Source organism: Verticillium alfalfae, genomic scaffold (assembly GCF_000150825.1).
Source record: "Verticillium alfalfae VaMs.102 supercont1.12 genomic scaffold, whole genome shotgun sequence".
Taxonomy (NCBI): Eukaryota; Fungi; Ascomycota; class Sordariomycetes; order Glomerellales; family Plectosphaerellaceae; genus Verticillium; species Verticillium alfalfae.
Window position 1 is genome coordinate 439,273 of NW_003315027.1, and position 16,524 is coordinate 455,796.

Below are 16,524 nucleotides of genomic sequence, written 5' to 3' on the forward strand. Positions count from 1 at the left end.
GGGGTTAGAGCTGAGATGCCTGTCTGCTAAGAGGTGCTCAAGGCCTAACCAGCAGGCTCATCAGACATCGAGTACCTACTTTAGGTACCTTTAGATAGGTTCGTCCACGAGACTTCAGCACCTCTCCGTTCAAAATCAAACTGTAGTTCCACTACGACGCGAAAAAGTCCTCACGCTCCGATGCGGCAAGAAAAAGGGAATGTGCCGTCATGATTGTTACAGCGCTTCCACTTGGTGTGTACGTGGTGTAACATGCAGTCTGGATCGAGATCGATAACTCTGTTGTGCTTGTTGCTGGCTGTTTCCCGCCTGTTGTCGTACCGCAACTCACGTCGAGATGGGCAAAGTTTGCGTCTAACGGTCGCCAATCGAGCCGAACAGCGCTGGTCGATTGGCCTTTGCCCAGTTCAGGCTTCAGAGGTCACCCAAGTGAGGGGACACAGCAACGACGGAGGAAGAAGGGCGCGAGGCTAGGGGCGACCCACCTACCTGTGCAGCGGCCGGCCCCACGAAGCGCCTTCCCATGGAGCCCGGTTGCCGGGGCGACGGGTAACATCACAAACGCCCTGGTGCCCTGGTGCCTGCCCCTCGCCCTGTGCATGTATGCGCCTGCCCTGCACCGTCACCGCGAAGGCTGACAGCAATTGTCTGGTAGTCGTGCCAGCAGCTCCTTCCTTGCTGGCCGTGTTAGGCCTCCTCTTAAATCGACACGCCCTCTTCCTGTTACTCTGGCCCCCCGTCATAAGCCAACCGGGACCAACATTCCTCGTCCGCTCATCACTCCTCCAGCCGGCTCGCTATTGACATTGTCTTCCTCTCCAGCGCAAGGCGACCTGAAGTGGCAAGCACTCCCTTCGACCCTTTTTTTGAGACACCAATTCTGCCATCAACATTCCTTGCCAAACCATCTCGTCCCACGATCCTACAAAACAGTCGCCCGCCATGGATGGTCCCAGCACCCCAGGCTCGCGTCCTCCCGACTACAGCCTACCCTCCTACGACGATCACGACGATTCGCCGCCGCCTGGTCATCACCAGAACATCAATCCTGCCGCCATCCGACTGTTGACGTCGGTGGAAGGTGATCCCTACGACGCTCGCCCGTATGTTCCCAGGTCTCCTGACAAGCCCTCCTCCCCCGAGCACACAGTCAAGCACAGCACTCCATCAGATGCCAACCTCTACCCCGAGCCTCTGTCGCTCAAGAAAGACGCCAGCTCAACTTGGACAACGCCAGAGCACCTCGATGCCCTGAAGCGACAGGAAGCTGGCCATGTACCCTCCAGCCCCAAATCCGTTGATGCGCAGGCTGCTCCTTCCACGCGTCGCAGCCACCAAGAACTCCCTAAGCCCAAGCCCAAACCCGCGCGTGCTTCGACTGTCAAGTTGCAGAAGAAATCACACTCCCAACCCAACTTGCTGGGTTGCGTAGGTGTCCGGGCCAGCCTGCCCATTATCCCTGAGGGTCCTTCTGCGAGGAAAAGTGCCCTCCAGAAACCCTCGACCAGCTGCCTTCCTGCACCACAGACATGCCCAAACATAGAGAACTCTGGCTCACAATCTGATCTTTCTAGTGCCCAACCATCCCAGCGACGCTCGTACCAGCCTTCCATCATGTCGGACTACTCGAGGCACGACACCATTCTCGATCCGCCGGCCATGCCACCCCCGGATTCCACATACGTTCCCTTCCAGGGCCGTGAGAGGAGGACACCATCGCCAACGAGATCCTCGCCAACAAGACCCTGGAGCAGAATGTCCAACGACTACACTCGCCCGCCCCCCTCCACCATGTACGAACCATCCGACCTCAATGGCAGCCCGCGTCCTGGAACACCCTCGTCAAGATACGGCGGCAGCCCGAGGAGGCCTCTGCCTCCTGCGCCGCTGTTCTCCAACTCGGCGCGCGACTCGCAAGCCTCCTTTGCGGACGACGTCACCGTGTCCATCCCCCTTGACCACGATCCAGATGATGTGTTTGGTCCCGAGACGGATATCAGCGACAGCCGTTACCGCAAGAACTCTTATGTATCTCAGGACACTCTGCACGACGATCCAGAAGACGACTACGTGCACGATGACGACGAAGAGACCGACCAACAGGGGCACTATGGCCCAGCGCCTGATGGCAAGCAGGAGCGTCGCGGCGTTCGCGCGCCCCAGATGTCAAGGAAAGAAGTCCAGCTCATCAACGGCGAGCTTGTCCTCGAATGCAAAATCCCTACCATTCTCTACAGCTTCCTGCCGCGACGCGACGAGGTAGAGTTTACACACATGCGCTACACGGCTGTGACGTGCGATCCGGATGACTTTGTCGACCGCGGGTACAAGCTGCGACAGACCATTGGCCGGACAGCTCGTGAAACAGAGCTATTCATCTGCATCACCATGTACAACGAGACGGAAATTGACTTTACGCGGACTATGCATGCCGTCATGAAGAACGTATCACACTTCTGCAGCCGCAAGAAGTCGCGTACGTGGGGCGAGCTCGGATGGCAGAAGATTGTCGTCTGCATCGTGTCTGATGGTCGTGAAAAGATTCACCCGAGGACCCTCGATGCACTGGCTGCCATGGGTGTGTACCAAGACGGTATCGCCAAGAACTTTGTCAACCAGAAGGCCGTCCAGGCCCATGTGTACGAGTACACGACGCAGGTGTCTCTCGACGCCGATCTGAAATTCAAGGGCGCCGAGAAGGGCATCGTGCCATGCCAGATGATCTTCTGCCTGAAAGAGAAGAACCAGCGCAAGCCCAACTCACACAGATGGTTCTTCAACGCTTTCGGCAAATCACTCAACCCCAACGTGTGCATTCTGCTCGACGTCGGCACACGCCCTGGTGGCGACTCGCTGTACCATTTGTGGAAGGCTTTCGACAACGACTCGAACGTGGCGGGCGCCTGTGGTGAGATCAAGGCCATGAAGGGCAAGTTTGGACGCAACCTGCTCAACCCGCTTGTCGCCTCGCAAAACTTTGAGTACAAAATGTCCAATATTCTTGACAAGCCACTCGAGTCCGTCTTTGGCTACATTACTGTGCTGCCCGGTGCCCTCAGCGCATACCGTTACCACGCGCTGCAAAACGACGAGACGGGCCATGGCCCACTAAGTCAGTACTTCAAGGGCGAGACGCTGCATGGACAGCACGCCGACGTCTTCACCGCCAACATGTACCTTGCTGAGGATCGTATCCTCTGCTGGGAGCTCGTCGCCAAAAGGGACGAGAGGTGGGTGCTCAAGTACGTCAAGGGCTGTCACGGAGAGACGGACGTGCCGGACAGCGTGCCCGAGTTCATCTCGCAGCGCCGCCGTTGGCTCAACGGTGCCTTCTTCGCCGCCGTCTACTCGCTCGTGCACTTCAAGCAGGTCTGGACGACCGACCACACTCTCGCCCGGAAGATTCTTCTCAACATCGAGTCGTTCTACCAGCTGCTGCAGCTCCTCTTTACCTACTTCTCGCTCGCCAACTTCTACCTCACCTTTTACTTCGTCGCAGGTGGTCTCGCTGATCCACAAGTCGACCCCTTTGGCAACAATGCCGGCTTCTGGATCTTCACCGTCTTGCGGTACACCTGTGCCCTCCTTATCGCCACGCAATTCATCCTCTCTCTGGGCAATCGTCCCCAAGGCGCGAGCAGACTCTACCTGGCGAGCATGATCATCTTTGTCATCATCATGATGTACACCTCCTTTGCCACCATTTGGATCGTTGTCTACCAGTTCTCCCACGACAACATCAGTCTTGGCAGCAACGTCTTCACCAACATTATCGTCTCCGTGCTGTCTACTCTTGGTCTCTACATCATCATGTCCCTCATGTACCTCGAGCCCTGGCACCTCATCACCTCATTTGTCCAGTACTACCTCCTCCTGCCCTTCAGCATCTGCACCCTCCAGGTGTATGCCTTTTGCAACACCCACGATGTCACCTGGGGCACAAAGGGTGACAACGTCATGAAGACAGATCTCGGCGGAGCCATTGGCAAGCGTGGCGGAACGACAGTCGAGCTCGACATTCCCTCCGAACAGCTCGACATTGACTCGGGGTACGACGAGGCCCTGAGGAACCTCAGGGACCGTGTCGAGGTGCACTCACCCCCTCCCAGCGAGTCTCAGCTGCAGGAAGACTACTACCGCAGTGTGCGAACATACATGGTCGTGAGCTGGATGATTGCCAACGCCATCCTCGCCATGGCCGTTAGCGAAGTCTATTCGGCCACCGGCATTGGTGAAAACTACTACCTGCGTTTCCTGCTGTGGTCCGTCGCCGCGCTGGCGTTGTTCCGCGCGCTCGGCAGCACGACTTTTGCGGTGCTTAACGTCATCAATATCATGGTGGAGGGCCGCATGAAGATGAGCCTCAAGGTGCCCAAGTGGATGGGCGGATGGGGCGAGAAGGTTGGCAGCGTGGTGAGCGAGAAGATGAGCAGCATTGGAAGCAGTGTCGGCAGCAGCATTGGGCGGAAGTAGAGACGACTGTCTGTGATGAGTGAATTTTTGCACGGGGTTTCGGGTTTGAATATTTGGGACGAATTCGGGATCACGTTTGATGCCTGTTGGGATTTTGTATGAAAGTTTCGGACTGTTCATGTGAATGTTTTGATTGAACTGTGGGATGATATGGAGTTTGGACTGATAATAGAATTCATACCCTGGTGCCTCAGTGCCGTTCGTGATTGATGTTCTCCCACAGCATCTTCTTGAGAAAATCAGGTAACAGGGAGTTGAGCATGCGCCTGCCATTCGTTGCTTATGTGATATTCACCAGGTTACTCGAAGTCGTAGAGTTTAATTCCAATAGAGTATCACCTGCGGAGGGTTCAGCTGCCAAAATCAGACTAATGTCTCATTATCCCATACATTATTTGTTTATCAGTGTTTCATCAGTTGTTCACTTCAGTTGCTCAAGGCACGTCTTCATAAAAACTCGCAACGATAATCTCATTCAAATTGTGATTTGGAGGCAGTAGAGAGGCACCGCCGGAGCCAAAGTGCAGGGTACCTCAGGAGAAGCCCATGACCACGAGAGCACATATGGGAGAGCTGTGGGGGGCTGAAATTCAGATGTATTCTGACCACCCTACCTGCGTCACAGTTAATTGCGGATGACCTGTTCACCCGGCTCATCCCACTGCTCTGACATGTTCTCAAAGGAATGGTTCCATGAGCAGACGGCTCGACGATCCTTCCAGTCCACATCCTTTTTGGGCACCGAAAGTGGAGCGTGAGAAAAAATACTAAGAAAGCGTTTCAAGTAAGGAGCAGTTTCTTCGTAAAAATCGATGCGACTTGGTGTCGCTGAAATCTCAAGCGGAATCTGCATCGAGGCAATAAGTTTATGAGATTCCCAGAAGTCCAAACAGTCCACAACTATCAGGATCCACAACTACCAGTGAGTTTTCAAAATTGACATCAACTGCGATGCCGCAATTCATAGCCTCACATCAAGCAAGTTTGGCCCCGTCCTCGGGCCTCTCGAAAGCACCATGCCTGCCAGCCCCACTGCTGAACTTGGCAGCGCCCGACACGCTCTCCGCCGTAACGACCTTGATACCCTCGTCGAACTCCCTGCTCAGGGCGTCCTCAAACGAACTAGCATTGTAGGCCGCGTAGTAGCAGCTCGCCCGGTCCGTGTTCATGCAGAGCTGCGGGAACAGCAGCAGCTGCCTCGCAAATCTGCGTCGCCTCCTCCCAGCGCCTGGCCCTTGGGCACGACCCTGTTCGCGAGACCCATCTGCAGGGCCTTTCGGGCGTCGACGGGACCGGCCCGTGAGGATCATGTCGAGGCGCGACCGAGGCGATGAATGCTTGCAGCGCACGGTCCGCGTCGATGACGCCCCACCGACGGCCAGAAGACGCCGAAGACGGCGTCTTCCTCGAGCGACGCGCAGGTTCGCCCAAGCAGCGACAGCTCGAGGCCACCGGCGGACGGCGTAGCCGGACACGGCGCTGATGACGGGCTTCTTGATCTGCATCCGCGAGGGGCCGATGGGCCCGATGTTGCGCCCCTCGACGCGATGGTCCGGGGACACGAGGGGGCCGCCGTAGGACCCGCCGGACCCGCCCTGACCGAACTTGGCCACCTCGTGCAGGTCGAAGCCGGCGCAGAAGGTCCCGTGGGCGCCGTGGAAGACGGCGACCTTTTGCGTGGGATCGTCCTCGAAGGCGAGGAAGGCGTCTGTAAGCTTTTTGCCCGTGGGGCCGTCGACGGCGTTGCGCCGTGCCTCGCGGTTGATGGTGATGGTCGTGATGCCCTCCGGGGTCTTGTTGATCAGCACAGAGTCGGGCTCACTGTCATAGGAAGTGGACATGTTGATCAATTTATTTTTCATTGGCGACCTGGATGGCATGCACTGGGAGCTGATGCTCGCCATGGCGAGTCCATGATCACCAGCTTCTTCTTCTATCTGTACTGAATGCCACAAAATATCCGCTGGTGCGGATGCCGAGGTATTGGAACCTGGCTTTCCCACATACCATTTGATTGGTATTGTCTATTTCCCCAAAGGGACGACGTACGTAAGAGCAGTCACGGGACGGTTACGTTCTCGGCGTTGCGTTCATCTGGCCGTCCGTTGATCGGACCCGGACATGACTGGCGTCCTCACTCCGTACGTGTGTGCAGGCGCCGGGAATAGCCGACGGTAATCGATCGGGGGTTGACGTCTACCCAAAACCATGAGCCACAATGCTGAAAGTGCTCTGCAATGAAAGCTCTGGAAACCAGCATCATTCCGGCATGTCTACACACTGTCAATCACAATGTCGGCAACTCAGCTACAGACTTTGACGTCGGTCAATGAGCTGCGGGATGGCAGCGAGATACAGAGCATAACCGATCAAGCGCAGTCGTCAGAATCCCATGATCGGCTCGGGGCATCACGCTGGGCGGTTCTCTCAGCTGCCTTTGGCATTACCTTCATCGCCGTGGGTATGCCCAACTCCTTTGGTGTTTTCCAGGAATACTACGAATCGACGCTGTTCCCCAACAAGCCATCGCCTGAGATCATCATCATTGGCTCGCTGTCGTCCAGCCTTTACATGATCCTCGGTGCCTTTACCGGACGGCTCGCCGACGTGGTAGGATACCAGGTCGTCCTGATTTCCGGGTCTATTCTCATCGTCGGCGGTCTCTTTGCCGCGTCCTTCTCGACCCAGTTCTACCAGCTCGTGCTCTCCCAAGGATTGGCATTCGGTCTCGGCACAGCTCTCGTATACTATCCTGCCGTCAGTAGTTCCGGGCAGTACTTCCGACGCCATGGTCTTGTGAACGGGGTAGTGCTCTCGGGAGGCGCTCTCGGAGGCTGCATTGGTCCGTACTCCGTCCGCATCATGATCCAACGGCTGGGTCTACCAGTCACCTTTCGCACGCTGGCCGCCATGTCAGCCGGTGTCTTGACCTTCTCCTGTATTGCTTTCACGCAGGCCAGGAGGCGGCCGCGGCCCCGAAGCCGGAAGCTCATCGACCTCCGCCTGCTGCGGGACACCCGTTTCCTCGTCATCCTCGTCTCAGGCACTGTGGCCATGACGGGGTTCCTGCCTCGGTATTTCATCATTCCGGCCTCGGCCGTGTCGCAGGGCATTGACAAGGGGTACGCCGCCTGGCTGCTCGGCCTCATGAACGGCCTCTCGATCATCGGTCGTCTGGCTGTCGGCTCGTTCGCCGACAGGTACGGCAAGCTGACGGCGTTGATCACGAGCTTTGTCCTCTGCGGCGTCGGCCATGTCATCTTTTGGCTGCCGGCCGTCATGGTTGGGGACGAGGACGAGAAGCCCGTCGCATTGATGACGCTGTTTGTCATATTTGTTGGCCTCCTCGGGTCCGGCTTCGTCAGTCTCATTCCGGTGGTCATGTCGGACCTGTTCGGGGCCGAGGACCTGGCTTCCAAGGTCGGACTGCTGAACAGCATCATGGGGCTGGGGGCCTTCGCGGGCCCGAGTGCCGTGTATGCCATCGTTTCTGATGGTCGGGACTTCAGCATGGCGGTTCTGTTTTCGGGGCTGCTGATGATTGTTGGCGGTCTTATGCTCACCCGGATGTATAGATACTTGTGATGCCACGATTGCCGCCACTTACTATGTGTACATGTAGCTTCCCGTCTTCGTTTAGCTCAAAGTCAGTAGCTGGTTGAATTTCAAACATCATATATTCACTTTTAGAAGCCTTATTATACGTCCTTAACTTAGACGTGTATGTAATGACGACACGATCTGTCTAACACTGCAGCATCAATGCTTCAGGTTGAAAAAGGTATCTCTATGTAGACATTCGTGCTCATGAAATTTATCTGGGTAGGTCCTGATTTTCTTGCTCATGAAAGCACCTTATTGCAAGGGCCCTCGTTGCTACAACATTCGGGCAGGCAGCAATCGACTTTGCTGACTAAACAAGTATGAGATGCTCTTCACGTCACTGTCGATTGCTGCCTTGAAGTTTTGACCAAATCCTGCTGCATCAGAACTGGACACTCTTTTTTCTACTAATTGAGCAAGCCGCGTCGATAGAGCGTAGTCATTGCGACAGAAATTGGTCTGGGGCCTCGTGGTAACGACCGGACAGCTCGTGAGGTGGTCGCGCTCACCCACCAAAACACACGATCCACCCCTCACATTTCACCCCCCACCACCCAACACCCCCCGAACATGACGCGACGTTTTGCCATGGGGCGAGGGATTCTGTCAAACCAACAAAAGGCGAAAGAAAGAGCGAATCGAAAAGCCCGAGGTCACCAGCACCATCCAGGACACCGGCACGCCAAACACCACAGCTCTCTCACGCTCTCACCTCACGCGCTTCGGAGAGGAAACCGACAGCGTCCGCCAGAAGCGCGTCTCGCCATCCGGGTAATGAGTCCCCAGCCCCATCCGCCGTCTACTTCTCCTGACGGCCTGCCAACTAGACCGCACTCCATCGACATCACCACCGCCCCAGCCAATCCCCGAAACGTAAGTGCCTCCTCCTGCTCATCAGCGTAGCACCGCACTCAACCCTCCCCGCGCCAGCTTCCTCATTCCCGGCTACGATCACGATGACATCTACCGCATGGTCGAGGACGAATTCCTCGTCATCGCCGGCAAGTTCACCGCCCACCTCCATGCGGCGGAGTACCACCGTCTCAAGACGCAGGCACGCTCTCAAAACGCAGATGCCATTGCCGACATCTCCCGTCCCGTCGTCGGCTCGCTGACCGAACTGGCGAGGCGCCGCCAGGAGGACCTTCTCAGGAAGAAGAACCAGCAGCAGGCGCTCAGGCAGTCCAGCGCCGGCGACGGAGACGAGGCCGGCGAGACGGAGGGAGAGGACGCTGCGCTCTGGCGGGGGTCGTCGCTTCGCGGGCTCATGGACAGTCCGCGGAAGAGGGAGGTGAGGATCTCGGCACTCGCGAGGGCAGAAAGCAGCGCTGGAAGGACGGGCGCCAGCTGGGATAGAGAGGGAGGGGTCCAGCGTAGGCTGATCTTTGCGGGCGAGGGCGCTGTGAAGAGGTCGCGGCCGGAGGACACGGCGAATGAGGATGAAGATGATTTGGATGCGCCGGCGAGATCGAGGCTCAGTCCGCAACGATTGGCAGAGCCTACTTCGTCGAGATCGAAGGCGACTGGTTTTCAAGCGGCAAGCTTGTCGCTTGGACACGCAAAGCCGGCTCCTGCAAAAAGGCCGGCGAAGGGCGACAGTGCGACTGTTGTGACCATGGCACCAAACATGGTCGAGAACACCAACGATCAGCGGGAGTCCGAGTCTGAGGAGGATGACATTTTCACGCGATTCAAGAGCCGGCAGACAAGCGACAGACGGCGGAGACCTGTAGCCCGAAAGACGGCGGAGGGAAAGGGTGACACGAAGGGGGACATTATTCCATCATTCATGTCATGACTGCAAGCTATGAAGAGCAGCACGCCGTTGCTACATTGTGCTCTTGAAAGCACACCGATATGATACCCACGACCCATTCTCTGCAATTCAGCAGGTATATCCTTCGCTGCGTTAGCAATCTCAAGAAAGCCTCGCTTGTGCTGCCTCAGCAGGCTGACAGTGGTCTGATGCCTGATTTAGAGTGCGAATGGACGGACTGACACGTGATCCTGTCGTCGCTAGTCCTTCTCGGCTCCATCGAAGTGCAGTTTGCAAGCCTTGCTTGAGTAGTCCCGCGGCTGATGGGACATCATCTCTCCTGGTGACGAACGTTCGGTCTTGAGCGGGCACCACATAGCGAGGACCTAGAGCTGAAGCGTCCTATAACCATTCGCACATTAAGTTGCGATCGCCGCAAGAAAATATCTGGTTGGTCGACCAGAGGCTGATATGACCCTTGATATAACTTGCTGGCGCGTCAAAGCCATATTTGAGAGCAGGAGGGCCGTCGCGACAGACGCGTGCTGAAGACAACGCGACGGACACAAACACCGCGGGCTTATGGCAGGATGACCGCCCACGCTACCTCTGCCCTCAGATTCGCGCTGACCTGAGTAGTCGATTTGTTCCCGTGCTGATGAACCTTTGCCGAGCGAGGCGGAAATGGCGACAGGGGCGGTCGTCGTCAAGTGAAGATTTAGCCTTACTCTTCTTTGAAACCGTTCACACATCTTTCAAGAAATGGGACTTGAACTTCCTGCCCGCACGATCGGCACCGCGAACAAGAAACTGGTCGCCCATGATCTCAAAGGCAAACGTACTGGACGAGACGGCAGCGGCAGCGGGTGGCGCATCTATCGCAGTCCCAGCAGCTTCTGTGGCTTCTTCCGTGTCCGCCACAGGCACCTCAACCCGGAACATGGTCCCCTCTTTCGGAACAAGCTTGACCTTGTTCTGCGCTGTCACGACCTCGAAAGTGAACCTCGCGTCCTTCAGGACAATTCCCTTGATGCCAACACGGCTGGGGCAATTGCTACGCACAACCTCGATCTCAGCCCCGTGAAACTCGGCAGCGCTCAGTTTGGCAGCGGCACCAGGTCCACCGTAGACCTCACCGCCGAGGATCTCGCGGACGTAGCCGAGCCAGAGGCGGTGCAGCGGCACGTAGGTCGCGTACTTCTGTCCCTGGCGCGGGATGGTGTGAAGACCGAGGGCGCGGCGCTGACGTGAGGAGAGGGGGGCGGGTCGCTTTTTCGAGCGCGCTTTGTATTCTTCGCGGGCGAGACGGCGTGCTTTCCGCGCGTTGGATGGTGGTGGCGGAGATGTTGGGCGGAGATGGAGGTTGCGATACTGAAGCTTTTCCGTGTAGATGCGGGAGACGGTGTCGGGGGAGTGGGCGCGCGCGAGAAGCGATTGGGTAAACTCGGCAGAGGTATCTGGAGGCATGACGATGTTTCGGAATGTGTATGGTGCGGGTGTTCGTCGGGTATGGTGCAGGTTGGTCGACAGATGGCAAATGGGATATGCTGTTCTTGGTATTGGGTTCCTTAGCAGTGAGTCTTTCGGCCAAAATAAAATATCGACCTGGCTGGCACTGACGACAGTGGGGAAGGAGCTACTGAGCCTGCACTGCAGGCACAGCAGGAACTACTGACCCGCACCTGCCCGCAGCTTCACATGTCGGGGGTGGCCCGTGCCTGCCCCTTCGGCTCGATGACGGTCCACTTTCCGCCCTCGGCACTGGCAGCGCGGGCAAGTTGGCACGAGCATGGGCCAGGCATTGACGACGAACCGCTACCTCTTAACGCTCATGCCATTGTAATGTCGAGGCCCCTGCATCGTGCCCTCCTCACCCCATGATGGTGGCGAGACTGACAGTCCCTTTAACAACTCGGGGTTTCCAGGCTGCGGCTTTGCTCACACCATTATCACAGCGAATTGACGACGTCTGAGCCACCACGACCGGCACGGCCTGTCTACCTCGCATTGAACACAACTCCCAGCCGGCCCCGTCCCCTCACGGCCCATCATGGCAGACGACGACCCCACGAGCACCTCTGCTCCCGACCTCCAGATCCTCGGCGACAATGTCACCCTCCAACCCAGCGGCTATCTCAAGCCGAGTAATACCCGCGACAATGAGAAGGAGGAGGCCCTCATGAAGCACATGGCGCGCTTCCGTTCTGAACCTCTACAATTCCTCCGCGAAGTCTCCCTCTACGTCTCTGGCACCGGCTGGCGGGCCTACGACAATCCTATCGGCCAACCCGTGTTCTACAATGGCTTCAGCGATAGAATGAAAGACTGTGTGCTGTCGGCGCCGCTCCTGCAGGACCGTATCCGCGACCTCGCCGACAAGCGCATTGCTGTCGAGGAGAAGGAGGGCCTTTTGAGCAGAAATGACCGTGACTATGCGCTGAAGCGGGCGCAGAGGCGGGCAGTCATCGAGTCGGGAATACAAGAGGTCGCAGAGAAGATGACGGACGACATGATCTGCAAGATGGAGAGCAAGACGTTCATCCGCGGCGCATACTACTTCGCGACCCAACTGACGCTTCGGGCGTACCATCAAGGTATCCACGTGTCGAGCGAAGAGGTTCTGCGCTTGAGAAAGGTCGCTGAGGAGGCCCAGCGGAACAAGCAGAGCATCATATTCTTGCCGTGTCATCGGTCGCATGTCGACTATGTCTCGCTGCAGCTCATTTGCTATCGCTTGGGACTGACGCTGCCCACGATTGTGGCTGGCGACAACCTCAATTTCCCTGCCGTCGGTAGCTTCCTCCAGCATGCTGGCGCTATGTGGATCCGGCGCTCGTTTGGCGACGATATACTGTACACAACATTGGTGCAGACCTACATCGATACGCTCTTGCAGCAGGGCTTCAATTTCGAGTGCTTCATCGAAGGTGGCCGCTCACGCACAGGAAAACTGCTGCCACCAAAGTATGGTATTCTCAGTTTTGTCCTCGACAGTATCCTCTCTGGACGAACCAAGGATGCCATCATCTGCCCTGTCAGCACACAGTACGACAAGGTCATTGAGACCGAGAGTTACGTCACTGAACTGCTCGGCGTGCCCAAAAAGAAGGAGAACCTAGCGGACTTCCTAACTGGTGGCTCGTCCGTGCTGTCCTTGAAGCTTGGCCGCGTTGACGTGCGTTTCCACGAGCCGTGGAGCCTTCGCGGCTTCATTGACGAGCAGCTGACAAAGATTGCCAAAGTGCCTCAGGGATTGAGCTTGGATGTAAAGAACCCCGAGAATATCGGCATTCGGCTGAAGCTCCTCCGAACCCTCGGATACAAGGTTCTCGCCGACATCAATGACGTGTCTGTCGTTATGCCGACGGCCCTGATCGGCACCATCCTGTTGACACTACGAGGCCGCGGCGTTGGTAAGACGGAGCTCGAGACGCGTGTGCAATGGCTCACCGATCGCGTCAGGGCAAAGGGTGGCCGCGTGGCTCACTTTGGCAATGCACCATTATCGGAGATCATCGAGCGAGGCCTGGAGGTGCTTGGCAAAGATCTGGTCGGTGTCGTCGGTGGCCTCCCAGAGCCGACATACTTTGCCGTCGACCGCTTCCAGCTGTCGTTCTACCGCAACATGACCATCCACTTGTTCATCTCCGAGGCCCTGGTCAGTGCTGCCATGTACACAAAGGTCAAGCAGGGCGGCGGCCCCTCGACGCAGGATATCCCTATCGAGGAACTGTTGGCTCAAATTCAGTTCCTCTCTTCCCTGTTCAGAGGAGAGTTCATCTTCCCAAGCGAGGGCCTCGCAGCGAACTTGGAAAAGAGCCTGCATGAGCTGGAGAGGGATAACATTATCACTGCCGAGAGAGATGACGCAGGCAAGGCAGTCAAGATTGGTCTGTCGGCCGAGGAGCGGGCAGCGGGCCGCGAGAACTACGATTTCTACTGCTTTTTGATCTGGCCGTTTATCGAGGCGAGTTGGCTGGCGGCTGTATCCCTCATGGGGCTGACGCAGCCTCTGGACGAGAAGGAGGACATCTGGATTGAGGTCGCCAAGGCGCAGAGCAGCGCCCAGCTGGTAAGTAGCACCATCTTGACGCTCACTGTCACGGCTTTATACTAACTCCTCATAGCTCGGAAAAACACTCTACCACCAGGGTGATTTGAGCTACTTCGAAGCCGTCAACAAGGAAACGCTCAAAAACTCCTACCAGCGTTTCGAGGAAGAGGGAATTCTTCAAGTAGTCAAGTCCAAGGACCCCAAGGTCCCACCACGCCTGCGCTTGAACCCAGACTGGAAGCCATCACGCGACCCTGCGACGGGTGAACTTATTGCCGACGGACGGCTGTGGGAGTTTACCGAGAAGATCGCCAGCAGTCGACGTGAAGGAAAGAATAGGCGTGACGGCGCGACGGTCAGCACGAGGGTGCTGAGACTGACGGATCATTTGGGAGGCCAGCTTTTCGAGGCGGCCAGGGGACAGGAGGGCGCGAGTCGATTAAGCAAGGAGGATTCCAAGATCTTCATCAAGGGCTTGAAGGATAGGAAGAAGAGGAAGAGCTTTGACGGGCGGGCGCATTTGTAGGCGGGCAGAGCGAGCTTTCCTTTCTCAATGATGCTTGTTGATGTTAATGTACACCCACCTATACAGGCACTATCATGGCAATACCCAATGTAACTGTACTTTGCTTTACGCTGCGTTGATTGGTCTCACGTGAAAAGGAATGACGTTCTTTTCCTAGGCAAGTCTGGCAGCATGGCTGCAAATAACACCATTCTGTGGTGTCACCTCCATTCTATTAAAACGACCTGAGCCCAGATATATGTACAAAAACAGCAAGGCAGCCATTCAGGACGCCTTTGGCGACAGGATAATGTTATCTATCAGCCTCACGGCCGGACCTCCACTCAAACCGAGATCCTCGCCCTCCCTGGGCGCCTCGACCGGCAACATCTTGACGGCACCGCATAGAATGGCCCCCCTCGCAGGGTCAATAGCGTCAATATCCTCCATCGTATCCGGATCCGTCAGCGAGATGTAGTCGACCTCGAAGCGAACTCGATCCTCCGCCGCCAACGCAGCCTGCTCGGCAGTCACCTTGTCCGTGACGGTTCTGGCGGCAGCGAGGACTGCCCCGGCCTCGAGCTCGCCGCCGCCGTACGCATCCTCGGCAGCCTGGAGGGCGCGGTGCAGCACCGTCGCGGCGGCGCGCCGCCTCTCGCCGAGGTAGACGTTGCGGGAGCTCAGGGCGAGGCCGTCGGGCTCGCGGACGGTGGGCACGACGACGACCTCGGTGGGGAAGAGAAAGTCGCGGACGAGGCGACGGATGACGACGGTCTGCTGGACGTCCTTCTGGCCAAAGTAGACCTGCTGGGGCTGGACGGCGTTGAAGAGCTTGGCGCAGACGGTGGCGACGCCACGGAAGAAGGTCGGGCGTGAGCTGCCCTCGAGGCGGGCGGCCAGGGGTGTGATGGTGACGAAGGAGCCCGGCGAGTCGACGTCCTGGCCCGGGAAGCCGCCGGGGTAGAGCTCCTCGGTGGAGGGCGCGAACACGGCTGAGATCTTGCCGAGGACATCTGGGTCGTCGGCGAGGGAGCGCGAGAGGCGGGCCAGGGCTGCGGCGTCGGCGTCCCAGGTGCGCGGGTACGAAGCCAGGTCCTCCTTGGGACCGAACTGGGCCGGGTTGACGTAGAGGGAGACGATGACATTGTGGGACGCGAGAGCGGCGGCCCGAATGAGAGCCAGGTGGCCGGCATGTAGAGCGCCCATCGTGGGCACGAGGGAGAGGGTGCGGTGGTCGCGGGTCAGGGGCGCAGTGTGGGCGCGCAGAGCAGCGACGGTGCGAAGGACGCGAATGGATGAGTTTGGGGATTTTCTCAGGAGCTACCGGCGCCGGGAAGCGCGAGGGTCTTGATTTGGCGCTCGAACTGCATGCTGAGCGGACGGATGTGCTTGATAATGAGGCCATCTGCTTGAGGATTGGCTGTGAAAGGGGTAACCTTGAAGGTGTCGTTGAAGATGAGAGGTATAGGGCAGCACGCCGCCGCGGCGCGGACCGGAGCGCGCGAGTCAACATCTTGTCTGCCGTGCGTGGCGTGAGATCCGTTATTTCGTAAGATTCAATGAGGGAATTGGCGGACCGAAGCGAGAAATTGATCTTTAATACGTGATACGCTGTGATGGTAGCTGCCGCGGAGTTTTGAGGACGACCAGACCGAAACGCGAAGTTGAGTTGGCCGAGGTTTTCGGTAGGTCGGTGAGGAATCGTGTTCTCGGTGTCCGGTGAGATGACTCATCCAGTTCCCAGCCGGCTTCCGTTGAAACACGAAGATCAAGCCGATTTGCTATTCTACCTTGTCAAGTATACTAAGACTTACGATATGTGAGATTACCGGTGTCCAGACCGATATTGCATGCGAAAAGACATTTTTTGCCAGCGCAGCAGCCAATCTTGTCCCACCGACGCTGCAGAGCTTGCACTCCCTGTGCCTGCTTAAAGGCGAGTGATCTCTGGTTCGCTCCCCACCTTCGGCTGCTTGCATTTGGACTTCCACCATGTTAAACCGGCCGACGCCGCAGGGCTCCGGGTAGCGTCCGGGAAACGGGGCCAAACCGGGGAATGGGTGGCGGCAGCATCGTTGTGAGACCCGTGTCACCTCGTGCGAGCTTGGCGGCAAGCCCAGATGAGCGAGTGGG

General features: G+C 57.5%; 7 protein-coding genes across 7 annotated transcripts; 4 read left to right on the top strand and 3 right to left on the bottom strand.

Moving 5' to 3' along the window:
• Positions 1-942: 942 nt before the first annotated feature.
• On the top strand, positions 943-4,473 carry VDBG_08367 (class 2 chitin synthase; the record flags this gene model as incomplete). Its single annotated transcript, XM_003001276.1, has 1 exon — positions 943-4,473. One exon carries the CDS (start codon positions 943-945, stop codon positions 4,471-4,473), a length of 3,531 nt encoding a protein of 1,176 aa, XP_003001322.1.
• Positions 4,474-5,447: 974 nt separating this feature from the next.
• VDBG_08368 (enoyl-CoA hydratase) lies at positions 5,448-6,314 on the bottom strand (the record flags this gene model as incomplete). The annotated part of the gene is made up of 1 exon (XM_003001277.1): positions 5,448-6,314. The coding sequence occupies one exon, from the start codon at positions 6,312-6,314 to the stop codon at positions 5,448-5,450; it is 867 nt and encodes a 288-aa protein (XP_003001323.1).
• A 451-nt stretch (positions 6,315-6,765) lies between these two features.
• On the top strand, positions 6,766-8,058 carry VDBG_08369 (predicted protein; the record flags this gene model as incomplete). Its single annotated transcript, XM_003001278.1, has 1 exon — positions 6,766-8,058. The coding sequence occupies one exon, from the start codon at positions 6,766-6,768 to the stop codon at positions 8,056-8,058; it is 1,293 nt and encodes a 430-aa protein (XP_003001324.1).
• Positions 8,059-9,046: 988 nt separating this feature from the next.
• Positions 9,047-9,874, top strand: VDBG_08370 (conserved hypothetical protein; the record flags this gene model as incomplete). Its single annotated transcript, XM_003001279.1, has 1 exon — positions 9,047-9,874. One exon carries the CDS (start codon positions 9,047-9,049, stop codon positions 9,872-9,874), a length of 828 nt encoding a protein of 275 aa, XP_003001325.1.
• A 702-nt stretch (positions 9,875-10,576) lies between these two features.
• VDBG_08371 (ribonuclease P protein subunit p29) lies at positions 10,577-11,299 on the bottom strand (the record flags this gene model as incomplete). The annotated part of the gene is made up of 1 exon (XM_003001280.1): positions 10,577-11,299. The coding sequence occupies one exon, from the start codon at positions 11,297-11,299 to the stop codon at positions 10,577-10,579; it is 723 nt and encodes a 240-aa protein (XP_003001326.1).
• Positions 11,300-11,669: 370 nt separating this feature from the next.
• Positions 11,670-14,412, top strand: VDBG_08372 (glycerol-3-phosphate acyltransferase; the record flags this gene model as incomplete). Its single annotated transcript, XM_003001281.1, has 2 exons — positions 11,670-13,904; positions 13,960-14,412. The coding sequence occupies 2 exons, from the start codon at positions 11,883-11,885 to the stop codon at positions 14,410-14,412; spliced, it is 2,475 nt and encodes an 824-aa protein (XP_003001327.1).
• Positions 14,413-14,676: 264 nt separating this feature from the next.
• On the bottom strand, positions 14,677-16,385 carry VDBG_08373 (pantothenate synthetase; the record flags this gene model as incomplete). Its single annotated transcript, XM_003001282.1, has 2 exons — positions 14,677-15,711; positions 16,206-16,385. The coding sequence occupies 2 exons, from the start codon at positions 16,383-16,385 to the stop codon at positions 14,677-14,679; spliced, it is 1,215 nt and encodes a 404-aa protein (XP_003001328.1).
• Between the last annotated feature and the right edge of the window lie 139 nt (positions 16,386-16,524).